Genomic DNA, 27,770 nt, shown 5'->3' with positions numbered 1-27,770 from the left:
TTTCTCAGCAAGGCAAGGTTTACTTCTGCAGAAGGTGGCTGCTTGCGCCTGTAGCAGTCTCAAGAGCACATTGGACAGGGAAAGGAAGGGGTTTTTAACCCTAATGCATCATAGCTTCTGCTTCTGTGTTTTTTCCTCATTGGCTGGTGGTTGAACCACACAATGTAAGTTGATCCCGATTGGCAGTTTCAAATAGATTAGGGGTATGGATTACAGTGGTAGTGAAGGGCAGTTTTGGTCAGCGGGAAAGACAGTTTTTGCGGGAAGGGCAGTTTACAGAACAAAGGTTACAGAACAAAGGACAAGGAAGTTGGACCTTTGTAGAGCAACTCATTTTGTCTAATAATTTTCCCCTTTTGATTTTGTAGTCCTTCCTCTTCATATACTTCTAACAGGATCTGGCTTCACTGCTCTTCTTGGTTGCTTAGAAATAAACGTTTATCTGAATAGGGTGGGGGAGAGTTGTGGGAGGTCTTGGTAAGGGCTGTTTCTATGAGCTTTTGAACTAGTCCGGAGACACAGGGTGTAATACAGCACCCTAAGAGAATGAGCACCCCTATTATGATCACAAGGGAAGTGAGAATACAGGCCATTAGTCCTTTCCATCTACCAAACCATTTTTTCCATTACACCTGTAAAGGGATCATTTATTCCTGAATTTTCAGCTAGTTCATTTCCTAGAGTGGTGAGGCCTTATAGACCCTTAGTGATAGTTACATCAGGGGCTGTATTATTGGGGATAAAGATACAACATTGGACTTCACCTTTCTCCGCTAATATCATGTCAAGAGCTATTCTATTTTCCCAGGCCATTTGGCTGGTGAAACCCAATTGTTCAGCTATTCCTTTAATGGCATCCCTGGTGTAATTGACAAATCATTGTTGGTTATAGTATATGTAATTTATCCAGTCTACATTTTTATTTATAGTAGACCACAAGAAAAGGACAGACTTGAATCCAGCAGCTATTTGATTTCGAGCTTTGAATTCGTTTGGTACCCCTCAGGGGACCCCGATAGCATCTATGTAGATATCGGGGTCAAAGGACCCTTGAGGGGATTTCCTTTTTCTCTGAGTTAGTTGGTTTTTGTTTGGCTGATGAAATGCCAGGGTGAAAGGGATAGACAACTGGATTAGAGCCCAAGTGCCACTCCAGTTGCTTGGCAGCATACCCATTAGAGGTCCTCTGCAATACTATCAAACATCTGCTCATGGATAGACAAGGGCAGTCTGATTGGTGAGCTCTTGAAAAGGCTTGGGTTCACTGCATCCTGTTAGATTCCCAAAGAATGCCAAGTTTTCTCCCTGTTGTGAGAGACATGAGGAAAAATTGGCATCAGACACTGGGAGCTGGATGGCCCTTGGGGGCTGACTCACAGGGCGGTCTTTGACTTCTGGGAAAAGCAGTAAGAGAGTGCCGCATGACTTATTACCCCAGGCTGTGGGATGCTGGAAAGAGCTACCACGCAGTCCATACCCAGTTGGTTGGTTAGACCATCCAAGCAGAAAAGGAACTATTTTTGTTTCTGGCCTACCCGTTGCACAAGCGTAACAGTCACTTTTGTTTAGAGTATGAACGGAATATTTAATCCATTCCAGCTAGGCATTTGCATCCTGATACCCGGTTTCAATGGCTAGGGTTTAAGTCTTTGACTTCCACTATGGCCACTTTAGTTTTGTCATTAGGTAGTGGCAAAATAGTTGTTTGATTTGGAGGAGGGTTTGAAGAGGGGTTACCCCTAGGAGGTGGGGAAGGGTTGCTAAAGCGCATTTCAAAGGACCCTATGGGATCTGTCTCAGCCACTTCGGTTCCTATGCCATAGAAAAGACCTAAAGTGGGCTTAAGATTGATGGAGGTAGGGGTAAGATAGAAATTTGCACTGGGTTGCATTGATGATGTTGGCAATTAGAGGGGGCATTTCCTTTGGTGAAACGAATATATGGTTTTAAAGAGGCACAGCTTCCTGGGGAGGTCCACCCTTGACGCTTAGTAGTCCATAGGACATTGTTCCAGGTGGAGCAGAACCTTTCCCAAAACGTAAGGGTTTCAGCTTCTACCAAGCAAGAGTTGCGTGAATGTAAGAGGTTAGAATCTACCCTGGAAGGACAGAGATATTTCTACAAGGAGGATAGCTGCTTCTGGTTTTGGAGGTCCCCAAAGTGTATGGCAAGACATGCGTCAAACGTGATTGTTTGAGGAGAGAGTGATCTGGTTACATCACTCTGATAATGAAGTGTCCTTGAGTAGTTAAGGGAAGAAGGGAAAGACAGATTAGACCCTTTTGAATACTAACTTGGAGGGCATTGGTCTTGGAGTGACAGCCCATGACTCTGTAAGGGTGGGGTCCTTTTTACCTGGAGTGCTGGGTCCATCCTTTTTCAGCCATTCAGATTGCTGTTTCATTCATCAAGAGTACCAGATAAGGTCCTCCTAAGCTGGTTCAAGCTTTCCCTCTTCCAACTCTTGATGAGAACGTGATCCCCAGGCTGGTATTGATGTAACGGGAACTCCAGGGGTGGTGTTTGTGCTAGGAAGCCTTTCATCCTGAGGGAAGAGAAAGTGGAAGATAGATCGAGTATATAATTTTTGAGGAACTGATCCTTTGTTTCAAATGAAACAAACTTTGTTTCAGTGAATGTCAGTAGTAGAGTGTAGATAAGGCAATCCATATAGGATTTCATAGGGAGATAGGCCAACATCTCTCTGAGGGGCAGTTCAGACACTTAATAAGGCAATGAGAAGGCACTTAGTCCATAGTAACTGAGTTTCTAAAATTGATTTGGTTAGGTGGCTTTTTAGAGTCTGGTTCATCCTTTCTACTTTTCCTTATGAGGGTGGGTGCAAGGAGTATGATATTCCCATTTTATTCCTAGTACTTAGGCTAGTCCCTTAATGACATGTGCAGTGAAGTGGGTCCCATTGTCTGAATCAATGTTTTCTATCAGTCCAAACCTGGGTATAATATTTTCTACTAATGCCTTAATCACATTATTAGCAGTTGCACTTGAAAAGGGAATAGCCTCCACCCAGTGAGTAAGGTGGTCCACTATTACTAGCAAGTACTTTAGGTGGCCTATTGGGGGCATTTTGGTGTAGTCAATTTGGACACTTTGGAATGGTCTCAATCCTGGGCTTTTTCCCCCAATAGGTGGTTTCCTTAGGGTTTTTTAAAATTAGTTTTCTTACATATTAGGCAACTATCTGTAACTTATTTTGCTAGGGTATAAACTCCTATACACCCATAAACCCTGAGAACTGCATCGCACACAGCTTGAGGTCCCCAATGAGTCCCTTGATGCAGTTGAGATAGGACTTCCCTCATTAGGGGTTTTGATAGCATTTCTCTTTGGTCTGGTAACATCCATTTCCCTTCTGAGTTTTCTTTAGCTCCTATTTTCCTTAATTTCTCTTTTTCAGTGGGAGAGAAGATGTGAATTGCAGTTGGGGAAGAAAGACAAGGGGTTAGGTGAAAAATGGTCATTTTGGGAGAAGAGGCAGCTTGTTTGGCTATTTGGTCTGCAAGTTTATTTCCTTGGCTTTTGAAAGAAATATTTCTCTGGTGTCCTGGGACACACAGGATGGCTATCTCTTCTGGTAGCTGGAGATTTTCCAATACCTGAGTGATTAACTCCTTGTGGACAAGGTCCTGGCCTTTTATTCAGTCCAGATCTTTCCAAAAGTATGGACTACCCCGAAGGCATATTTGGAGTCAGTGTAAATAGTCCCTTTCCCAGTTATGGCTTGATTTAATGTGAACAATTCACATGTTTGGGTGGACCAGTTATTGGGCAGTCTTCCTGACTTTACCTCTGTGAGGGCTTCCCCATTGACTACCGAGTACCCATTGTGTCTTTTCTCTTCAAATACCCAGGAGGAGCCATCTATAAACAGGTGTTGCCCCGTTTTGAATGGGGTCTCGCTTAGATCAAGCCTGACTTTAGTTTGATAACAGATTAGATCCAGACATTTATGTTCAGGGTCCTTGCGGATTGGATTTCCCTTTAGGAAAGTGGCAGGGTTGAGTGTTTTTTCTGTGGTTAGGGTTAAATCATCTTTTTCTAGTAAGATAGCTTCATATTTTAAGATTCTTGAATCGGTAAGCCATCTGCCTGCTTTTTGGTTTAGGATGGTTCTAACCTGATGGGTTGTGCTTACAGTGAGGTTTCCCCCAAAGGTTATCTTCCTGCTTTCCTCTGTTAATAGGGCAGTTGCTGCAACAGATTAAATACACTTGGGCCACCTGTGGGTTAGTGGGTCAAGAATTTTTGACAGAAAGGCTATAGGCTGCCGGTGGCCCCCGTGTGTTTGGGTGAGCACCCCTAGAGTTATCCCTTTATTCACATTGACGAAGAAGTGGAATGGCTGTTCTAGGGAAGGTAGAGCTAAGGCAGTTATGAGCAGGTGTTTTAATTCCTCTACTTGTTGGACCTCCCGTGGTGTCCAAAGAAGAGGATCAGGTCTCTCTTGAGTAAGTTTCAGGTATAGAGGCTTTGTTTTTAAAGCATAAAGTCAATCCATAAGTGACAATATCCAATCAAACCCCAGAATTTCCTAAGCCCTTATTTTGTTTCAGGCAAAGGTAAGGCTATGATTCCTTCAGTTTGTTTGGGGCCTAATCTCTGTTTGCCTTTGCTTATTAAGTATCCTAGGTATTTTACCTCAGGTTCCACAAACTGGAGTTTACTCCTTGAGACCAGCAATCCGTGTTCCCTCAGAAAATTTAGAAAGTTAATTGATACTGCTGTTACCCAGCCCTTGGTGCCTCCTGAAATTAGCAGGTCATCCACATATTGGAGCAGATATATGGATGAGGGGAGGGGAAAATTCTCTAGGACTTGTTCTAGAATTTGACCAAATAGATTTGGGGAGTCCACAAACTCTTGGGGCAGGACTGTCCATCAGTACTGTTGCTTCCAACTGGAGTGAGGGTCCTCCCATTTGAAAGCAAACATGTCCTGGCTGTCCTCTGCTAAGGGGCAAGCCCAAAAGGCATCTTTTAGGTCTATTACCATGAACCATTGGTGGTCATATGGGATTTTGCTGATAATGGTATAAGGGTTGGGGACCACAGAGTGAGCAGTCTGGACTATTTGGTTAATAGCCCGGATATCTTGCACTAGCCGTGATCCATGTGACTTTTTTACAGGCAACATTAGAGTGTTATAAGGAGGCATACAGGGTTCAAGGAGTCTGTCATGGACGAGACCTTTGATTATAGGTTTTAAACCCACTCTGCCTTCTAGGGGAATGGGGTGTTGTTTTCTTTTTACTATTTCCCCAGGAGGTTTTAGTTTTATATGAATTGGCAGAACTTGAATCTTCCTTGATTTCCCTCCTTTGACCACACATCAGGGTGGATTTGGCTTTCTTTAGGGGCGGTAAGCAAGTTTAAGGAAGTAAATAATTTTCCCTGATTAACATATAGACCTATCTCCAATTTAAACATTAAGTCCCTTCCTAACGAATTTGTCCCTGCTTCAGGGATTAACAGGAATTTAATGGTGGCTGATCTATTCTTGAATTTAACTTCTGTTTCCTCCAAAATTTTTGTTCTAAACCTTTCCCCCTTTACCACCGTGACGAACAGCTCCTCTGCAGAGCAGGCTACATTTGATGAAAGGTAGCAAATAGAGGAGCAAGCTACTCCTGAATCTATTAGGAAAGTGATAATTTCTAGCTTGGGTCTCACCTGTAGATTTATCAAGGGCTATTGGTGGGATTTGAGATAAAAGAGACAGAGCCTCTGAACCCCCTATTCTTCTTCAAAAGTCACGAGTGGGAGGATTTCTCTCTCTTTCTCATTTGGGACATTCCGTCTTAAAGTGTCCCGGTTTCCCACATCTGAAACATTTATTTTCCCCCTTTTCCCTTCTTGCCGTTAGGTCCCCAGGTTTTATCCCTTTTCTTTCCTGTATGTGACTTTGCAGCTAGTGGCTTAGAACATTTATGGGACCTATTTCCTTGTGTCCCTTGTTGAAGGATGGGCAGCGCAATTTTTGCTTTTTGTTTCTGCTTTCCTCGTCTTTTCTCATATATACCTTTTGGGCCTCCTTTAGAAGTTCTGCTATGGAGCTATCTTTCCAATTCTCTATTTTTTTGACAATTTTTTTGTAATTTCTGGCCAAATGTTGGTGACAAAGTGGAGTTTTAACAATCCTTGCCCAAGTGGATCTTCTTATTTCTAAGCCTGCATATTTCTTACTTGCTCTTAGAGTCTGTTTAAAAATTCCATGAGCTCTTCATCCTTTCTTTGTTGTATGTTGAATGCTCGGGAAATATTTTGAGTTCAGGGTACTGGTTCCCGAATTCCTTTAATTATCATTTCCCTGAGATCCCTCATATTTTCTTGGTGAGCTGCATTGTGATTGTCCCATTGAGGGTCTTGGAACAGAAATTTTTGGTCCGCTGCAGAACGTTTTGGCCAGGAGGATGTTCACGTTCCCTGACTATCACAGTGGCCCTGTGGATCACAGTCCTTTCCTCCCCTGAGAAAAGAATATCTAAAATGGACATTAGTTCAGCCCAAGTATACAACTGTGGCCCTAAAAATTGATCAATTTGATCTGCTACCCAATAAGGGTCATCTAATAATGGTTTGAGTTCCCTTTTGAAGTTTCTGACTTCTGAGCTGGTTAAGAGGGCATTTATGCAACCAATGCCCCCTCCCCCCAGTGGGACTTCCCTTAAGGGGACAACCGTTGGGGCAGATTCCTTTGACAAACAAGGGAAAGGGAAGTTTTGAATGTCCTTTCTACATTGTTCTATCTCATGTTGGAGGTTTCCTGGGGGAGGGACATGTTCAAGGAGGTGACTAGGAAGAGCATGGGTTGTTGATTCCCTGGGGACAGGATTATATTGGGGAGGAACTGAGATATAGACATACATAAGAATAGAGTTGGACCCTAACCTTATACCATATATAAAAATTTACTTAAAATGGATGAAGGATGGGCGTGGTGGCTCATACCTGTAATCCCAGCACTTTGGGAGGCCAAGGCAGGTGGACCACAAGGTCAGGAGTTCGAGACCAGCCTAGCCAATATGGTGAAACCCCATCTCTACTAAAAATACAAAAATTAGCTGGCCATGGTGGCAGGCGCCTGTAATCCCAGCTACCCAGGAGGCTGAGGCAGGAGAATCACTTGAACCTGGGAGGCAGAGTTTGCAGTGAGCTGAGATTGTGCCACTGCACTCCAGCCTGGGTGACAGAGCAAGACTCCATCTTAATAATAATAATAATAATAATGTGGCATGATTTTTAAAAAATGGATCAAAAACCTTAGTGTAGTGTAAGAGCTAGAGCTGGAAAACTATTAGAAGAAAACATAGGTGAGAAAGCTTCAACTGGAAATGACTTCTTAGTTATGTCATCAACCACACAGGCAACACAAGAAAAATTATGAGTTGAACCTAATTAATGATACAAATTTTGTGCATCAAAGCATAATAACAAGAGAGTGAAAAGACAATCTACAAATGGGAGAAAATATTTGCAAGTCCTGTATCTGACTGGGGACAAATATCCAGAGTTTATTTTTAAAATTTCTAGAACCCAAGAGTAACAACAACAAAACCCATTTCAATACAGAAAAAGGACTTGAATAATATCACCAAAGAAGATATACAGATGGCCAATAAACACAGGAAAAGATGCTCATGAAAAGATGCTCAACATCACTAAACATCATGAAAATGAAAATCAAAACCATGCTGGATGTGATGGCTCACACCTGTAATCCCAGCACTTTGGGAGGCTGAGGCCAGGGGATTCCTTGAGATTAGGACTTCAGGACCAGCCTGGGCATATGGTGAAATATGGTCTTTACAAAAAAATTTTTTTTAATTCAGCCAAGGATGGTGGTGGCATGCACCTGTAATCTCTGCTACCTGGGAGGTTGAGGTGGGAGGATTACCTGAGCCCAGTAAGTTGAGGACTGCAGTGATCCATGATCACGTCACTGCATTCGAGCCTAGACAATAGAGTGAGACCCTGTCTCAAAAAAAAAAAAAAAAAAAGAATGATTAAACAGAATTACCATGTGATCCAGATATTCCACTTTGGCATATCCAAAACTGTTGAGAGCAGGGACTCAAAGAGATATTTGTACACCAATGTTTGTCTCACTAGTATTCACAATAGCCTACCCCTGCCAAACTGCAATTTTAACACACTGGATTGTTTGAAACATAGCCTGAACAAGCCTATTTTTAGCCATTTTGAGTGTGCCTGCTTTGTATTCTCTGAAATTATATCCAATATCTGACAGCCATAGATAAGATAACTCCAGGGCTATGAAAACCCCATAACCCTGCGGTCCTTCAGAGCTTTTTTTTTTTTTTTCTGATGCAGGGTCTTGCTCTGTCACCCAGGCTGGAGTACAGGGGCACAATCTCAGCTCACTGCAGCCTCCACCTCCTGGGTTCAAGCGATTCTCCTGCCTCAGCCTCCCAAGTAGCTGGGATTATAGGCACCTGCCACCATACCTGCTAATTTTTGTATTTTTAGTAGAGACAGAGTTTCACCATATTGGCCAGACTTATCCTTCAGAGCTTTTTAACTGGAAGATATGCTGCCAGTCTGGTGAATATCATCATTTAGTTATTTATAAGCCCCCTCTTTGATTCCCCTTCTCCTCTGAGAGTCTTTCTTCCTTTCCACCCTTTCTGAGCAGCGACCCACAGGTAGAGGCCTGAGGATACTCTCTTGCTGTTTGCTACCTTCCCCACTGCTAACCTGTCAAAGCACATCCCAAATGAAGCTTGTGTGCTACTGCCGCCTTGTGGTAACATCTTTTTCCTTACTCAGCCAAGAAATCACTTAAACACCCTAAATACGTGTATGGTTTTATTTTTTACACTTAGATCCCTAGTCCACTTGGAGTTTATTCTTGTATATGCTGTGAAGTATGGATTTAATTTCATCTTTTCTCAGATGGCTAACCAGCTATCTTAGACCTTCCATTTGTTACAAATGGCATTTTTTGCCCCATTTATCTGAAATGCCACTTTTTTTTTTTTGGACGGTGTTTCGCTCTTGTTGCCCTGGCTGGAATGCAATGGCACGATCTCCACTCACCCCAACCTCCGCCTCCTGGGTTCAAGCGGTTCTCCTGCCTCAGCCTCCTGAGTACCTGGGATTATAGGCATGTGCCACCATGCCCAGCTAATTTTGTATTTTTAGCAGAGACGGGGTTACTTCATGTTGGTCAGGATGGTCTCTAACTCGTGACCTCAGGTGATCCACCCGCCTCTGCCTCCAAAAGTGCTGGAATTATAGGCATCAGCCAATGCACCCGGCTTTTTTTTTTTTTTTTTTTTTTTTGAGACAGAGTCGTGCTGTGTCACCAGGCTGGAGTGAAATGGCGTGATCTTGGCTCACTGCAACCTCTGCCTCCCAGGTTTGAGCGATTCTCTTGCCTCAGCCACCTGAGTAGCTGGGCTTACAGGCGCCCACCACAACGCTTGGCTAATTTTTTTTTTTTTTTTTTTAGACGGAGTCTCGCTCTATCGCCAGGCTGGAGTGCAGGGGAGCGATCTTGGCTCACTGCAACCTCTGCCTCCTGGGTTCAAGCGATTCTCCTACCTCGGCCTCCTGAGTAGCTGGGATTACAGGCACCCACCACCATGCCAGCTAATTTTTCTATTTTTAGTAGAGACGGGGTTTCATCAAGTTGGCCAGGATGGTCTCGATCTCGTGACGTCGTGATCTGCCTGCCTCAGCCTCCCAAAGTGCTGGGATTACAGGCATGAGCCAGCATGCTCGGCCATGCTTGGCTAAATTTTTTTTCTTTTTTGAGACAGAGTCTCACTCTGTTGCCCAGGCTGGAGTGCAGTGGTGCGATCTCAGCTCACTGCAACCTCCGCCTTCTGGGTTCAAGCAATTCTCCTGCCTCAGCCTCCTGAGTAGCTGGGATTACAGGCATGCATCACCACACCCAGCTAATTTTTGTATTTTTACTAGAGATGGGATTTCACCATGTTGGTCAGACTAGTCTTGAACTCCTGACCTCGTGAGCCGGCTGCCTCGGCTTCCCAAAGTTCTGGGATTACAGGCATGAGCCACCGAACCCGGCTATGTTTTTGTATTTTTAATAGAGATGGGGTTTCACCATGTTGGGCAGGCTGGTTTTGAACTCCTGACCTCAAGTGATCCTCCTGCCTCGGTCTCCCAAATTGCTAGGATACAGGCATGAGCCACCGCGTCTGGCAAAATACATTTATGAACCAAATTTCTACATGTTCTTGGGTCTATTTTTTGATATTTTATTAGTTTATTTCTGTTTCACGTGCTAGTATCACAGTTTTAATTATAGAGGCTTTATAGTATGTTTTTTAAATTAATTAATTAATTAATTTTCTAGACAGAGTCTCACTCTGTCAGCCAGGCTGGAATTCAGTGGCACAATCTTGGCTCACTGCAACCTTAATCTCCCAGGCTCAAGCAACTCTCCTGCCTCAGCCTCCCAAGTAGCTGGGATTACAAGCATGTGCCACCATGCTTGCTAATTTTTGTACTTCTAGTAGAGACAGGGTTTCACCATGTTAGCCAGGCTGGTATCAAACTCCCGACTTCAGGTAATTTGCCTGCCTCGGCCTCCCAAATTGCTGGGATTACAGGCATGAGCCACTGTGCCTGGCCTTTATTTTTATTTTAAAATAATGCAATTCTTTGCCTTGCATGAAAACTGTCAATAGTATGTTTTAATATCTGCTGCTCATCATTGCTTTTGTTTTTGTTTTCTTGGTTATTATTAGATGTTTGTTCCTCCACATAAACTTCAGTATCAATGTACTTAACTCCAGAAAAAAACTTTTGGTATTTTTACTGGGAGTATGTTACATTTCTGAATAATCTTGGGGAGAATGTCTGGTATCAGTGCTATTTTACAACGTAGGAAATGTGTTCCTGGCCCATGTGGTAAGATCAGAAAAATAACAACAGAAATACATATTTTTGGCTGGAGCAGTGGCTCATGCCTGTAATCCTAGCACTTTGGGAGGACCAGGTGGATGGATCATGAGGTCAGGACTTTGAGACCAGCTGGGTCAATATGATGAAACCAGGTCTGTATTAAAAATGCAAAAATTAGTTGGGCGCGGTGGCACATGCCTGTAGTCCCAACTACTCAGGAGGCTGAGGCAGAAGAATGGCTTGAACCCAGGAGGCAGAGTTTGCAGTGAGTGAAGATCGCACCACTGCAGTCCAGTCTGGGTGGCAGAGGGAAACTACGTCTCAAACAAAACAAAACAAAACAAAACAAAACAAAACAAAACATTTTTTAATTTAAATTATATATATATATATATACACACAGATGGGGTTTTGCTGTGTAGTCCAGGCTTGTCTTAAACTCCTGGCCTTAAACGATCCTACCATCTTGGCCTGGCAGATATTTTAGGCCAGGAGTTCGAGATCAGCCTGGCCAACCTGGGGAAATCGTTCTCTACTAAAAATACAAAAATTAGCTGGGTGTGGTGGCAGGCGCCTGTAATCCCAGCTACTCCAGAGGCTGAGGCAGGATAATCGCTTGAACCTGGGAGGTGGAGGTTGCGGTGAGCTGAGATCACACCACTGCACTCCAGCCTGGTCTGATCCAGTGAGATCTGTCGCAACGAGCAAGCAAGAAAGAAAAAGAAAACCCAATGGAATCAGCAGGTTCTAAAAAATAAAGAATGAAGAAATAAAGGCCTACAGAAACTCTGACTGAATGGAAGGGATAGACCATGCCATTCACTGGCAGCTTTATCAATATGGAAGAATCATGGAAAGGCTCTGGGAACATGAGGAGAGGCATACAAACAAGCTTTATATTTATATCTAAAAAGTAAAGCAGAGGTTCCTCTTCAAAGACGTTCCTTCACATTTAATTAGGAATAAATAGTAACTTCTCTTAGAAGCAAAATTTATTCAAAGACCTGTGCTAACATTCTCAAATATCTGTGAGCCGTGATAAAGAAACCAATGTACTTTATATTCTTAGCTCCCACAGTTTAGTCTACATATTTGCCCTGGCATGCTTGTACTGGTCCAAGCAAGCATTAGGGCATAGCCTGTTCTTTTTCCTTATTTGAAGATGTTTTGACCCTTCTCAGCATTCCACAAGTTACTTCCTCCTTCCTTTGTTCTCCTCTACCTTTGCCTCTTTTAAAAAGTTATAAGTTGCTAGCCAATTGGGACAAATACAGAACGTGAGGTCCCATTCCAGCCAGTGGAAACTGGACACAGCAGTAGGTTGGAAGCATCAGGTTATAAATGACCCTATCTCCTTTGTTTGGTGTACTCTCGTGGCAAAACTGCTGGTGAGTATACCGTTTCTGAAGGAAGTAAAAATGGCCTTGCTGAGTAAATTAAATTTATGTTCAAGTGCTATTTCTTTATGGCACCAGGGAACAAGCATGTTGAACATGTATATTTATATATATTTTTATATATTTATATATTTATATGTATTTATACATATATGTTTATATATAGAGAGAGAGAGAAAGAGAGAGACAGGGTCTTGCTACTTTGCCCAGGCTGGTCTCAAACTCTTGGACTTGTAGAAAATGAAATAAATACAGGTTCCTCTTCAAAGTGACTTTCCTCCCAGTCTGATTGAAATAAATAGTAATCCCTCTTAAAAGCCAAATTTTCTCAAAGACCTGTGGTAATATTGCTAAATTCTGCCATCCGTAATAAAGAAATCAACAGACTCTGCGTTTTAAGCTCCCACATTTTAGCCTAGATATTTGCCCTGGCATGCCTGAACTGGTCCAAGCAACTATTAGGTCATGGCCTATTCCTTTCCCTATTTAGAAGTGTTTTTGCCTCTCTCAACAGTCCACAAGTTACTTCCTCTCTTCCTTTGTTCTCCTCTGCCTTTGCCTCTTTCGGGAAGTTCTAAGTTGCTAGCCAATCCAGTGAAGTACAGAAGGTGAGGTCCCGTTCCAGCCAATGGAAGCTGGACACAGCAGAAGGATGGACACTTCAAGTTTAAATAACCCTGTCTCCTTTGTTAATGTGTCCTCTGGTGGCAAGACTGCCAGCCAGTGGCACCCATTCTGCAGAAAGTAAAACTAGCCTTGCTGAGATCCTTTGTCTCAGTGTTGATTTTGTGACACCAAGTGAGCACCCATTCCCAGCAGACTCAAGCTATTTACCTACCTTAGCCTCCCAAAGTGCAGGAATTACAGGCGTGAGCCACTGCGCTCGCCCGATAAAAGCTTTGGAGGAGCATCCCCCGGGATGCTTCCCATCCCTCATCCCCGCCCTTCCAGCCCGACCGGCCACCTGAACCACCGGCTAGGCCGGGTCCCTCCTCTAAATCACCCCCCGAGTACGGGCCCCTCCCCTCGCCCACAGTTCCGTCCGGAGGCCCGGTTCTAACCTCACCTTTTTCTCTGGACCTACTTCTGCATCCCCCTCCCTGAGCCAACCCCAGGCCCTCTCTGCACCCACCCGGGAGGAAACTAGAATTTCTGTGTTCTACCCGGTCCTACGTGGCTGAAACTCGAGCCCACGAGCCTCGCCCGGCCAGAGTGTTGAAGCGGAAGTGATGTCAGCGCACCACCGCCATCTTTTCCGGCGCTGGCTCCCCTCGGTCAGTACGGTTTCGCCTTTATGGCGGTGGAGTCCGCCCAGGCTGTGGTGAGTTCCACCTCCTTGGCGGTCCCGGAGATAGCAGGGGGCGGCAAAGGAATGATTGCGCGCTGTCGCCTAGGAGCCTCTCAGATCCGCTTCACTTCACTCGCTTCTCCAGGGACTATCAGTCCTCCCTGTGCGGCCAGTTCGGAGAGGCTGCACGCTCTCTCGGCTCACTGCAACCTCTGCCTCAAGGGTCAAGCAGTTCTCCTGCCTCAGCCTTCCGAGTACCTGGGATTACAGGCAAGTGCCACCGCCCGGCTACTTTTTGTATCTTTAGTAGAGATGGTTTTGCCATGTTGGCCAGGCTGGTCTTGAACTCCTGACCTTAGGTGATCTGTCTGCCTCGGTCCCCCAAAGTGCTGGGATTATAGGTGTGAGCCACTGCACCCGGCCGACTTTTGAAAATTTTAGATTTTGTTCTTAAGTCATCTTAGGTACTTAATGAAGTTATCAATAACACACGTGGCTGGTGACTAATGAATTGTTCTGTGCAGGTCTGCACTGTCTTCTGGTCATATGGGGGGGTAACACCATATACAGGAGATCAGGCTCTAGGGACAAGTATCAGACCGACTACTAGAGTTGTTTGAGTGTAGGTTTTTTTCAGTATTAAATAGAAGTAATGGGCCAGGTATCGTGGCTTATGCTTATTATCCCAGCACTTTGGGAGGCCAAGTCAGGATTGTTTGAGCCCAGGAGTTTGAGACTAGCCTAGGCAATCTGGTGAAAACTTGTCTCTACTAAAACTACAAAAAATTAGCCGGACCCAGTGGTGTGCACCTGTAGTCCCAGCTAGTTGGGGGGCTGAAGTGGGAGAATCACTTAAGGCCAGGAGTTCGAGACCAGCCTGGCCAACACGGCGAAACCGCGTCTCTACTAAAAATGCAAAAATTAGCCAGGCATGGTGGTGCGTACTTGAAATCCCAGCTACTAGGGAGGCTGAGGCCTGATAATCGCTTGCACCTGGGAGGCAGAGGTTGCAATGAGTTGAGATCGTGCCACTGCATTCCAGCCTGGGCAACAGAGTGAGACTCTATCTCAAAATAATAATAATAATAATGAGTGATGATATGCACGTATGGTCCCAGCTATTCAGGAGGCTGAAGTGGGAGGATCACTTGAGCCCGGGAAGTCTAGGCTACAGAGAGTTGTGTTAGTGCCATTGGATTTCAACCTGGGCAACAGAGTGAGACCCTGTCTCGATAGATAGATAGATAGATAGATAGATAGATAGATAGATAGATAGATAGGATAGATATAGATAGATAGATATAGATAGATATAGATAGATAGATAGATATAGATAGAGGTAATGATAGCTATTGGGAAGGATGGTTATGATAATTGAGCATGTATATATAAAGCTACTAGAGGTACTTCTGACATATCAGTCCTCAGTAAATGTCAGTTACTGTTATTAATACTTTTGTTACTGAGTGACGGTACTGAGTGGGCAATTTTTGGTGGCCTTCACATCTGTCACCTGCAGAGACAAAGCTCAGGCATAATGTTTGATGACTGATGTTTCATGCTTGTTGTTTGATGATTGATATGAACAGGACCGCAAATAACCCTGTACAAAGAGGAATGGAGATTGCCTCTATCCACCTAGATTCATAAGCTGGCCTGAGGTGATCTTGGCATCAAGGAAGGGATGCACATCATCACACCATCAGCTTCAGAGAATGGCAGCCATTTATTTGTACCGTGGTAAGTCCTTGTTGATGCTCTTTTTCAGAGATTCTGCTTTAGGTCACCCTCCACAACACAAGCGTCCAGTGAGCTGAGCCTGAGCAGGCATGCAGCTGGTTCTTTTAGGAGGAATTGAAGTGAACCACAGAACAGAATGCTGTTTTATTATTTATTTATTTATTTATTTTTGAGACAGCATCTTGTTCCGTCACCCAGGCTGGAGTGCAGTGGTGCAATCTTAGCTCACTGCAACCTTCACCTCCCGGGTTCAAGTGATTCTCTTGCCTCAGCCTCCCAAGTAGCTGGGACCACAAGCACATACTGCCAGGCCTGGCTAATTTTTGTTTGTTTGTTTGTTTTTGTTTTTGAGACAGAATCTCACTCTGTCTCCCAGGCTGGAGTGCAGTGCCTATGGTCTCGACTCACTGCAACTTCTGTCTCCTGGGTTCAAGCAATTCTCTGCCTCAGCCTCCCATAATTTTTGTATTTTTAGTAGAGATGGGGTTTCATAATGTTGGCCAGGCTGGTCTCAAATTCCTGACCTCAAGTGATTTGCCCGCCTTGACCTCCCAAAGTATTGGGATTACAGGCATGAGCCACTGTGCCCGGCCAGAATGCTGTTTTAGAATTCAGCCCTGGTTTGTGTACCTTAGGAAATGCTACATAAGCTTCATGAGTGTTACTACTATGGGCAGATAGAGAGTCCCTTTTTTTTTTTTTTTGAGACGGAGTCTTACTCTGTCACCCAGGCTAGAGTGCAGTGGCACGATTTCGGCTCACTTCAAGCTCCACCTCCTGGGTTCACACCATTCTCCTGCCTCAGCCTCCTGAGTAGCTGGGACTATAGATGCCCACCACCACATCCGGCTAATTTTTTGTATTTTTAGTAGAGATGGGGTTTCACCGTGTTAGCTAGGATGGTCTCGTTCTCCTGACCTCATGATCCACCCTCCTCGGCTTCCCAAAGTGCTGGGATTACAGGCGTGAGGCACCACACCTGGCCGAGAGTCACATTTTTCAGGGTGTAAGTTTCCTTGAAAAATGAAACTATTACCCTTTACCCAACAGGCAGTTTGGCCCAAGTCTGCTTTTGTGTCTAGCTGACACAGGACTTACTATGGCATTTCATGGAAGTGTTGTGTGTGTAGTTTTCTCGAGTGTGTAGGAGCATATGGGAGTTTCAAGCTAGGATGGAATGACTTCTAGCCATGAGAATGTGGGAAGGATGGGCAGCTCTGGCTTCTCATGCCTTCTTACTTTTCCACTAGGGTTTTTTTCCAGGGAACCAATCTGCCCTTTTGAAGAAAAGACAAAGGTAGAAAGGATGGTGGAGGACTACCTGGCAAATGGTTATCAGGTAAGCAGAAAACGTACTGTTGTTAAAAATGTTATGCTTTCATCCAATAGGTAGACACATTTCTTTCTAGACAGACTCATCTTCAGAGTTTTCTTAGAGCAAATGAAGCCTTACTCAAGGACTGAGTCCCCAGGTGAATTTCCCCAGGGAATGAAGTCTCCTATACATAAAGTGTTAACTTGAAAGTCAGTCCGGTAGCTCAGTAATTACTACTTAAGCTTGACCTTCATGGTGCCAACTGCATCTTTCTTACATTGCTGGGTGCGGTGATGGATGATAAAGCAGATGAAAGTGTCCTTTTATCAAATCATTCACTTATCAGCATTTATCAGGTATCTGCAGTGTGCTGAGGAGTGTGCTGCATAGACACCAATGGGACAGGAAGAGCTCCTAGCCTGGTTGTGCTGAGATCAAGCGTAAGCAGCGTGCAGTGGCTTATGCCTGTAATTCCAGCTACTCAGGAGACAGAGGTGAGAGGACCACTTCAGCCCAGGAGCTCGAAGCTGTAGTAATCAGCAGTTGTGCCTGGGTGACACAGTTGGTCCCTGTTTTTATATATAAATAAATAAACAGATTAGATAGATGATAGATAGAGGAAAATTCATCTTTAGGAAGTACTGTTCTAATCAAAATAAAAATAAAATTTAAAATTTAAAAATACAAATATTAAAAAATTAAAAATAAATAGATCAGCAAAAAAAGATTTAAAAAAATTTTAAAAAGTGCTGTTTAAGGCATATGCCTGTAGGAGGTCAACCTTGAGTGTTTAGACACAAGAGCTCCTGAGACATTAAACCCTGGAGTAGATCATGGGAGACCTGACAACCACGTATAAGTGAGTATAAGGTTCCCCTTCATCATTCACCAGTGAATATTGGTGGAACTGTTCATTGGCTCAAACCAGCATGTGTATGATGACATAGGATTCAGTGACGTTTGATGATGTGGCTGTGGACTTCACCCCAGAGGAGTGGGCTTTACTGGACACAACTGAGAAATACCTCTACAGAGATGTGATGCTGGAGAACTACATGAACCTGGCCTCTGTGGGTAAGAGTAACATCACTATGCTTGGCATGGTGGCCTGCACCTGTAGTCCCAGATACTTGGGAGGCTGAGGTGGGAGAATCGCTGGAGCCTGGGAGTTTGATACTAGCATGGGCAACATTGTGACACCTTGTCTCTTAAAAAAAAAATTCTAGGCCGGGTGCAGTGGCTCATGCCTGTATTCCCAGCACTTTGGGAGGCTGAGGTGGACGGATCACAAGGTCCAGAGATGGAGACCATCCTGGCTAACGCTGTGAAACCCCATCTCTACTAAAAAAATTCAAAAAAATTAGGTGGGCATAGTGGCAGGTACCTGTAGTCCCAGCTATTTGGGAGGCTGAGACAGGAGAATTGCATGAACCCGGGAGGCGGATCTTGCAGTGAGCCAAGATCACACCACTGCACTCCAGCCTGGGTGACAGATTGAGACTCCATCTCAAAAAAAAATCCTAAAAATGAAGACTAGGCCGGTTGTGGTGGCTTACATGTATAATCCCAGCACTTTGGGAGGCTGAGGCAGGCAGATCACATGCGGTCAGGAATTTGAGACCAGCCTGGCCAAAATAGTGAATCCCCATCTCTACTAAAAATACAAAAATTAGCCAGACTTGTTGGCGGGCACCTGTAATCCCAGCTACTTGGGAGGCTGAGACAGGAGAATTGCTTGAACAAGGAGACAGAAGTTGCAGTGAGCTGAGATTGCGCCACTGCACTCCTGCCGGGGCGACACAGTGATACTTCGTCTAAAAAAAATACATTAAAAATAAAAATAAACACTAGCATCATTTCTTGTAGCCTGTTATAGAGCAGATGTATGTTACATGCTTGCTTGTCAATTCTGAAAGCAGTGGGGAATAACAGAGACAGTCCCAAAGTAACAGTCCCTGCTGTAGTTTGTTTTAATTTACTGTGGTAATCCTGGAAACTTCATCAACAGCATCAGCTTTGTGCTGTAAGAAATATACATCTTCCTTCCCCTATTCTTTGATGTAGTAAATTGGAAACTCCAGGGTTGGGGCCCAGTCATCTGTGTTTTCAGAATCACTGAAGGTGAATCTGATATACTATCATGTTTGAGATCCAGTGGCAGAGTTGTTTACCCATGACAGCAAGCATCTTTTTGTTGTACTTACTTTATTTCTGCTTTTTTTTTTTTTTTGAGACAGAATCTCACTCCATCGCCCAGGCTAGAGTGTAATGGTGCCACCTCAGCTCACTGCAACTTCAGCCTCCCAAGTTGCTGGTATTAGGCACACCTGCTACCATGCCCAGTTAAATTTTTTTTGTTGTTGTTGTATTTTTAGTAGAGATGGGGTTTCGCCATGTTGGCCAGCCCGGTCTTGAACTCCTGACCTCAGGTGATCCACCCGCCTCGGCCTCCCAGAGTGCTGGGATTACAGGTGTAAGCCACTGCACCCAGCCTACTTACTTTATTTATTTATTATTTTTGTGACAGGGTCTTGCTCTGTCGCCCAGGCTGGAGTGCGGTGGTGCAATCTCTGTTCACTACAACCTCTGCCCTCCCAGGTTCAGGCGATTCTCCTGCCTCAGCCTCCTGAGTAGCTGGGATTACAGCCAAGTGTCACTGTGCCTAGCTAATTTTTGTATTTTTAGTAGAGAAGGAGTTTCACTATGTTGGCCAGGCTGGTCTTAAACTCCTGACCTCAAATGATCCACCCACCTCAACCTCCCAAAGTGTTAGGATTACAGGCATGAGCCACCACACCCAGCCTACTTTATTTCTTACTGAAATAAAAGTTTTAGTGCTTTACAGGTGTGTACATAAGTCTGAATTTGGGTTTAATGGGTCGGAGATAACCGATCTTTTTTGGGCACGGAAATGGAGATCTTAGCTTTTATATCCCTTTTGTAATAATTACATTGCTTGTATTAGAAATATATCTCCTGGCCAGGTGTGGTGGCTCATGCCTGTAATCCCAGCACTTTGGGAGGCTGAGGTGGGTGGATTGTCTGAGGCCAGGAGTTTGAGACCAGTGTGTCCTACACTGTGAAACCCCGTCTCTACTAAAAATACAAAAAATTAGCCAGACGTGGTGGCACACGCCTTTAGTCCCAGCTAGTCAAGAGGCTGAGGCAGGAGAATCACTTCAACACAGGAGGCAGATGTTGCATTGAGCCAACATTGTGCCACTGCGCTCCAGTGTGGGTGACAGAGTGACACTTCATCTCAAAAAAAAAAAAAAAGAGATTTTTAAAGATGCACTTTGCCTCAGAAGATTTAAGCTATTTTTCTCAGAGTTTTGGATATCTTTGACTCTTATTTTCCATCTTGCCAAACATTCCTATGATCTAATAAAACTACCTGTTCTGTTTCGTTAACTTTATCATTTTGATACATGCTGTTTATCTAGATCTTTCCTACTTTCCTTTCCCGAAAATCTTCTCTTTCTGTTTTCCATCAGCTTTAATTTTCTTTTCTTTTCTGAAGTCTTGCTCTGTCACCCAGGCTGGAGTGCAATGGCATGATCTCAGCTCACTGCAACTTCTGCCTCCCAGGTTCAAGCGATTCTCCTGCCTCAGCCTCACGAGTAGCTGGGATTATAGGCATGCGCCACCATGCCTGGCTAATTTTGTAGTTTTAGTAGAGATGGGGTTTCTCCATGTTGGTCAGGCTGGTCTCGAGCTCCTGACCTCAAGTGATCTACCCGCCTCAGCCTCCCAAAGTGCTGGGATTACAGGTGTGAGCCACCATTCCCGGCATTTTTAATTTTTACAGAAGTAGTTTGTAATAAACTATCTAAACACATCAGTTATGTAATAAACCCCACATCATTATAGCCAAATTTTTGACGTACCAAAATCCTCAAGGTTCTCTGGCTTTTATTTTATTGCTGTGTTTAATTTGAAAACAAGTAAAAATGACTCATTTTAAATGAATATTTATTCTCTAATCCCTTACGTTTCTTTTTCTGCTTAACTTCAGAATGGGAAATACAACCTAGAACCAAACGGTCATCACTTCAGCAGGGTTTTTTGAAGAATCAAATATTCAGTGGGATACAAATGGTAAGATTCATGAGGGATATTTCTTAATTTCCTCTCTTAGAAAAGATAGAGAATTCCATTCTAGAAAATCAGCTCAGTCAGAGGTGTGGCTTACATCTGTAATCCCAGCTATTTGGGAGGCTGAAGTGGGGGGATCATTTGAGCCCAAGCGTTCAAGACCAGCCTAGGCAGTATAGTAAGATCCCATCTCTGATTTTAAAAAGAGGGTGAATGCGGTGGCTCACACCTGTAATCCCAACATTTTGGGAGGCCGAGATGGGTGGATCACTTGAGGTCAGGAGTTTGAGACCAGTCTGGCCGACATGGTGAAACTCCATCTCTACTAAGAATACAAAATTAGCCTAGTGTGGTGGTGGGCACCTGTCATACCAGTTACTTGGGAGGCTGAGACAGGAGAATGGCGTGAACACAGAGGCAGAGGTTGCAATGAGCTGAGATTGCACCACTGCATTCCAGCCTGGTTGACCGAGTGAGACTCTGTCTCAGAAATAAAGAAAAGAAACTGAGTCTGTAATCCCATCACTTTGGGAGGCCTAGGCACGTGGATCACTTGAGATTAGCACTTCGAGACCAGCCTGGCCAATGTAGTGAAACTCTTATCTCTACTAAAAATACAAAGTTAGCCAGGCGTGGTGGCAGGCACCTGTAATCCCAGATACATGGGAGGCTGAGGCAGAATTGCTTAAACCCGGGAGGTAGAGTTTGCAGTGAAAAAGAAACTGCACAAATGAGAGATACTTGAGAGAATTAGAGAAGGAGCCTGCACCATTGAGGGAGCAGGGTCTCTGGAGAGATAGTCTGAATGTGATTAATTTTATGATATTCCATATCTGTATAACTTGTCACCTCAAAATACCCACAAGTACACATTCCCACATAAGTAACTAGACATTGAGGATTTACGCAGTTTCATGAAAGTCTACACTATTTGACTGGGTGCAATGGCTGACACCTGTAATCCCAGCACTTTGGGAAGCTGAGGCAGGAGAATCACTTGAGCCTAGGAGTTCAAGACCAGCCTGGTCAACGGAGACCCTGTCTCTACAAGGAATAAAAAATTAGCAGGGCGTGTTGGCATGCACCTGTAATCCAGGCTCCTTGGGGGACTGAGGCAGGATGATGGCTTCAGCCTGGGAGATTAAGGCCACAGTGAGCTGTGATTGTGCCATGGTACCCAGCCTGGGTGACAGAGTGAGACCTTGTCTCAAACCACCCTGCATAATAGTAAAAAAACCCTACAGTTTTCTTTTTTTGAACAATTAGAGCCAGTGGCGTAGAATTCTGGCAAAAGGTCCCATCATTCAATCCGGAAGAAATCAAGAAGTCAGGAAATAAAAACAAGGAAGAAAAATTGTAAAAATTATAATTATCAAAGTAGGCTGACATGGTAGCTTATGGCTGTAATCCCAGCACTTTGGGAGGCTGAGGCAGGGGGGTTTTGTGAAGAGTTTGAGATCAGCCTAGGCTACATAGTAAGACCTTGTCTCTATAAAAATAAATTGAGGCTGGGTGTGGTGGCTCACACCTGTAATCCCAGCAGTTTGGGAGGTCGAGGCAGGCAGATCATGAGGTCAGCATTTCAAGACCAGCCTGGCGAACATGGTGAAACCCCATCTCTACAAAAAATAACAAAATTAGCTGGATGTGGCTACACCTGCCTGTAATCCCAGCTACTCGCGAGTCTGAGGCATGAGAATCACTTGAGCCTAGGAGGTGGAGGTTGCAGTGAGCCAAGATCTCACCACTTGCACTCTAGCCAAAGTGAGACTACATCTCAAAAATAAATAAACTGAGGTGAGGCATGGTGGCTCACCCCTGTAATCTCAGCACTTTGGGAGGCCAAGGCAGGCAGATCATCTGAGGTCAGGAGTTCAAAACCAGCCTGGCCAACATGGTGAAACCCTGTCTCTACTAAAACTACAAAAATTAGCCAGGCATGGTGACCCATGCCTGTAATCCCAGCTACTCAGGAGGCTGAGGCAGGAGAATCACTTGAACCTGGGAGGCAGAGTTTGCAACTAGCCGAAATCATGCCATTGCACTCCAGCCTGGGCTACAGAGCAAGACTCTGTCTCTAAATAAATGAATAAACAAACAAACTGAAAGATTGGCCAGACATGATGGTGCATTCAAATAGTTCTAGCTACACAGGAAGCTAAGGCAGGATGATCACTTGAACTCAGCCAGGAGTTTGAGGTTACAGAGAGCCATGATCACACCAGTGCACTATAGTCCAGGCAATGGAGCAAAACCCCAACTCTGAAAAAAGTGAAACATACTGGGTGTGGTGGGTCATGCCTGTAATATCACCACTTTGGGAGGCCGAGGCAGGCAGATCACCTGAGCTTAGGAGTTTGAGACCAGCCTGGGTAACTTGGCAAAACCTTGTTTCTACAAAACAGAAAAATTAGCCAGGTGCAGTGGTGCACACCTGTATTCCTAGCTACTCGGGAGGCTGAGGCAGGAGAATCACTTGAGCCTGGGAGGTGGAGGTTGCAGTTAGCTGAGAGTGTGCCATGCACTCCAGACAGGGAGATAGAACAAGACTTTCTCTCAAAAAGAAAAAAAGATAAACATTAAAAAGTAAAATCATAATTGTCATCAAAATGCTTCTGTGTTCAGATGGGTGAAATCTCTTAATATGTCTGAAAATGTTTTAAAACCTTTATCTCATCATCAACAGACAAGAGGCTACAGTGGATGGAAACTCTGTGACTGTAAGAATTGTGGAGAGGTCTTCAGGGAACAGTTTTGCCTTAAGACACACATGAGAGCTCAGAATGGAGGGAATACTTCTGAGGGTAATTGTTATGGAAAAGACACCCTCAGTGTGCACAAGGAAGCCTCTATTGGACAGGAACTTTCCAAATTTAATCCATGTGGAAAAGTCTTCACTCTAACTCCAGGTCTTGCTGTACATCTTGAAGTTCTAAATACAAGACAACCCTACAAATGTAAGGAATGTGGAAAAGGCTTTAAGTATTTTGCAAGCCTTGATAATCATATGGGAATCCACACTAATGAGAAACTCTGTGAATTTCAGGAATGTGGGAGAGCTGTCACAGCTTCTTCACACCTAAAGCAGTGTGTAGCAGTTCATACAGGAAAGAAATCCAAAAAGACTAAGAAATGTGGGAAATCCTTCACTAATTTTTCTCAACTTTATGCACATGTGAAAACTCATAAAGGAGAGAAGTCCTTTGAATGTAAAGAATGTGGAAGATCCTTTAGAAATTCCTCATGCCTTAATGATCACATTCAAATTCACACTGGAATAAAACCACACAAGTGTACATACTGTGGGAAAGCCTTCACTAGATCAACTCAACTTACTGAACATGTAAGAACTCACACTGGAATAAAACCCTATGAATGTAAGGAATGTGGCCAAGCCTTTGCTCAGTACTCGGGCCTTTCTATACACATACGAAGTCACAGTGGAAAGAAACCCTATCAGTGTAAGGAATGTGGGAAAGCCTTCACTACATCCACAAGTCTTATTCAGCATACAAGAATTCACACAGGAGAGAAGCCTTATGAATGTGTTGAATGTGGGAAGACCTTCATTACTTCTTCCCGTCGTAGTAAACATTTGAAAACTCATAGTGGAGAAAAGCCCTTTGTATGCAAGATATGTGGGAAAGCATTTCTATATTCCTCACGCCTTAATGTTCACCTGCGAACTCATACCGGAGAGAAACCCTTCGTATGTAAAGAATGTGGGAAAGCATTTGCTGTTTCCTCACGCCTAAGTAGACATGAAAGAATTCACACTGGGGAGAAATCCTATGAATGTAAGGATATGAGTGTTACCATTCAGCCCATCGGTTGCCATCTTTAATTATTGGCAATGACACCAAAGATTATCAGATTTGTCCTAAATGCCTTGCAGAGGTTGTAATGACTCATGGATTGGCCTTAGATGCCATCCTGAGGGTCTGAAATTAAACCTACAGGCTCTGAATACAACTTCATGGTTGCCTGAGTCTGGGCATCTGTGAAGAAGGGTCATGGATGGTGAGGTCAGTACTGCAGGCTGCCTCACCTTGGTGATTAGAATCCTAAGATCATAGCATTAATAAGTTGTGTATGAGATAAATCATGCAGATTGACCCCAGCCCCTGTTGGTTAGTGGCTGCCAGTGTGGCCCATTTATGTCAAAATTTACCAGAAGCCAAGATGACGTAGGACCCCAAAGGTGGGTTGTTAAGAGATGCTCCTCCAAGGGTGTCTTCAGTTCCCACGGATCCTGCAGAGCATGTCAGGAATGAAACCATCCATAACTGCCAGTGCACTTTCACAGCTGATTATTTCCGTGTCCCCTTGTAAAATCTAAGAAGTGTGACAGCCTTGCCTGTTCTGCCTTGTATGTCTATTTTAGATGGCACAATGTAAGTGGCAATGTCTCTTCTAGTATAATCCAGTCTCTCTTCTCACTTCTGTCAAGGTGGCTGATATAGTCCATGAGTCTCATTCGTGATCTCTTTATCAGATGATTGTTCAGCCACACTTTGAGGATTCTCTTCAGTACAAGTTTTCTAATTTTTGCAGTATGGATAGGCTGAGAATTTTCCAAATCTCCAAGTTCTGGTTCCTTTTTCCTTAACAATTTCTTCTGCAATTCAGGTCTCCTTTTGCATTTTTGCCGAGACCAGCTGGGTCATGGAGACCCTAACCCAGTGGCTCTAGAGGAATTAAGACAAAGACACAGAAATAGAGTGCAGAGTGGGAATCGGGGCTCACAGCCTTCAGAGCTGAGAGCCTTCAACAGAGTTTGGCCCACATATTTATTGACAGCCTGTGATAAACATTATTTCTATAGATTATAGATTAGCTAAAAGTATTCCTTACAAGAAAGAAAGGGACAGGCTCTGGCTTGTTATCTGCAACAGGAACATGTCCTTAAGGCACAAATCACTCATGCTATTGTTTGTGGTTTAGGAATGCCTGAGCAGTTTTCCAGTTTTCCACTCTGGGTGGGCCAGGTGTTCCTTGCCCTCATTCGGGTAAACCAGCAACCTCTAGCATGGGTGTCATAGCCATCACGAGCATGTCACAGTGCCGCAGAGATTTTGTTTATGGCCAGTTTCTCATGGCCTGTTTATGTCCAAATTTGGGGAGCCCGTTCTGAGCACATTTTCCTGTAAGCAGTCAGGAATAATGAAGCTTCCTGTGTCCTTTAACACTTTAATTACAGATCTTAGTGATACATAACCAGTTTTATCTCTCTCAAGCTCTACCTTCCACAAAGTGCTAGAATACAGCTCTGCCAAGTTCTTCACTACTTCATATCAAGGGTTGTCTTTTCTTCATTTCCCAATAGCATGTTCCTCATTCCCCAATGACACCTCACCAGGATCACCCTTACCAACCTTATTTCCAGCTTGCACATCAGAATTTTTCCAGCCTCATTTGTCAGTTTCAAATCTGCTTCACATTTTTAGTTTTTTTGTTTGTTTGTTTTTAATCTGCCTTAATGAGCTCAGGCCACTATCACAAAATACCACAGACCAAATGGCTTACAAATTTGTTAATTTTAAATAAATGAGGTTAAAAACAAATTTATATTCTCACATTTCTCGAGGCTGGAAGTCTGAGATCAGAGTGCCAGCATGGTCAACTTCTGGTGAGAGCTCTCTTCCTGGTATGTAAATGCCCACTTCCTCATGTCTTCACAGGAGGGAAACCAACAAATAGGTCTCTCTCTCTCTCTCTCCTCTCTCCTTTCTCCTCTCTGCTCTCTCTCTCTCTCTCCCCACCATCTCTCTCCTTTCCCTCCCTCCCCCCACCCATCTCTTGACATCATTTCACGATACTTCTAAAGACCCTATTTTCAGGCCGGGCACGGTGGCTCACACCTGTAATCCCAGCACTTTGGGAGGCCGAGGTGGGCGGATCACAAGATCAGGAGATCGAGACTGTCCTGGTTAACATGGTGAAACCCTGTCTCTACTACAAATACAAAAAATTAGCCTGGCGTGGTGGCGGGTGCCTGCAGTCCCAGCTACTCGGGAGGCTGAGGCAGGAGAATGGCGTGAACCTGGGAGGCACAGGTTGCAGTGAGCCGAGATTGCAGCCACTGCATTCCAGCCTGGGCAACAGAGCGAGACTCTGTCTCAAAAACAAAACTAAAAAACCCTATTTTCACATACAGTCACATTGGGATTTGGAGCTTCAACATATGAATTTTCAGGGTTATCGTTCAGTCCAAAGTACTTAATATGATTCTTTTCCATTTCCACATAGACAATCACATAATCTGTAAATAATGACTCTTACTTTTCCACTTTAGTCATTAGGTTATACCTATATATATATTTTCTTGCTTTACTGGACTAATTTCAACCTCCAGCACAACACCAACAAATAGTAGTAATACCAGCATAATTGTCTGCAGTTCTGCTGAGATATGTGCTCTATTTTATTGGCTTGGCTGTAGGTTTTCATTTTATTTTTTGAAGAGGCTATCTCTTACAGGAAAGGTTTCTTTTTATATCCAGTTTTTACATGATGAATGATTTCCCGATATTTCATAATTCATGAGGCTGAATTCCTCTTGAATTTATTAAATGCTTCCTGTGCATCCTCTGTGATGATCATGTTTATTTACTGCTAGAACTCAAGTACCTAGAACTGTTCCTGGCCCATGATGGTACGTAATAAATACTTCAATGAAATGATGTGGTGATGCATGTCTATAGTTCTAGCTACTTGGGAGGATGGCCTGAACCCAGGGGTTCTAGACCAGCTTAGACAACATAGCAAGACCACATCTCAAAAAACAAAAAACAAAACGAATGAATGAATGCATGGAAGGACTCGTTTCTAAAATAAATGTGGTCAGGTTGGGTGTGGTGGCTCATGCCTGTAATACCAGCACTTTGGGAGGCGGGGATGGGCAGATCACTTGAGGTCAGGAGTTTGAGACCAGCCTGGCCAACATGGTGAAGCCCCATCTCTACTAAAAATACAGAAATTAGCTGGGTGTGGTTGTGTGCACCTGGAATTCCAGCTACGCG

At 43.9% G+C, this 27,770-nt stretch overlaps 1 protein-coding gene and 1 long non-coding RNA gene across 11 annotated transcripts; one reads left to right on the top strand and one right to left on the bottom strand.

Moving 5' to 3' along the window:
• LOC101150451 (uncharacterized) lies at positions 1-13,311 on the bottom strand. 3 transcript variants are annotated; one of them, XR_008674165.2, is made up of 4 exons: positions 13,149-13,311; positions 7,915-7,991; positions 2,356-2,545; positions 1-1,305 (listed from the first exon to the last, which is right to left on the bottom strand). It is a non-coding gene; the product is annotated as an uncharacterized lncRNA (long non-coding RNA). The 3 variants fall into 3 exon arrangements; XR_010131891.1 differs by having other exon boundaries at positions 7,915-7,995; positions 13,149-13,251; XR_010131892.1 differs by lacking the exon at positions 7,915-7,991.
• LOC115931610 (zinc finger protein 561) lies at positions 13,289-27,428 on the top strand. 8 transcript variants are annotated; one of them, XM_031004286.3, is made up of 6 exons: positions 13,289-13,631; positions 15,188-15,338; positions 16,589-16,677; positions 17,601-17,727; positions 20,669-20,751; positions 23,435-27,428. In XM_031004286.3, exons 2-6 carry the CDS (start codon positions 15,314-15,316, stop codon positions 24,590-24,592), a joined length of 1,482 nt encoding a protein of 493 aa, XP_030860146.2. In that variant the 5' UTR covers positions 13,289-13,631; positions 15,188-15,313; the 3' UTR covers positions 24,593-27,428. The 8 variants fall into 8 exon arrangements, with proteins under 8 accessions (XP_030860146.2, XP_055227763.1, XP_030860145.1 ...); XM_055371788.2 differs by having other exon boundaries at positions 13,319-13,868; XM_031004285.3 differs by having other exon boundaries at positions 13,443-13,631; positions 16,602-16,677.
• Positions 27,429-27,770: the final 342 nt, after the last annotated feature.

The sequence above is a fragment of the Gorilla gorilla genome, chromosome 20, assembly GCF_029281585.2.
Source record: "Gorilla gorilla gorilla isolate KB3781 chromosome 20, NHGRI_mGorGor1-v2.1_pri, whole genome shotgun sequence".
Taxonomy (NCBI): Eukaryota; Metazoa; Chordata; class Mammalia; order Primates; family Hominidae; genus Gorilla; species Gorilla gorilla.
This window is presented reverse-complemented; position numbering and strand designations above follow the sequence as displayed.

Coding starts and splice junctions, on each gene's coding strand:
- LOC115931610 (XM_031004285.3), top strand. CDS start 15,283: ATGCACATCATCACACCATCAGCTTCAGAGAATGGCAGCCATTTATTT. Junction 15,339..16,601: donor AGCCATTTATTTGTACCGTG/GTAAGTCCTTGT, acceptor GTTTTTTTCCAG/GGAACCAATCTGCCCTTTTG. Junction 16,678..17,600: donor ACCTGGCAAATGGTTATCAG/GTAAGCAGAAAA, acceptor ATGATGACATAG/GATTCAGTGACGTTTGATGA.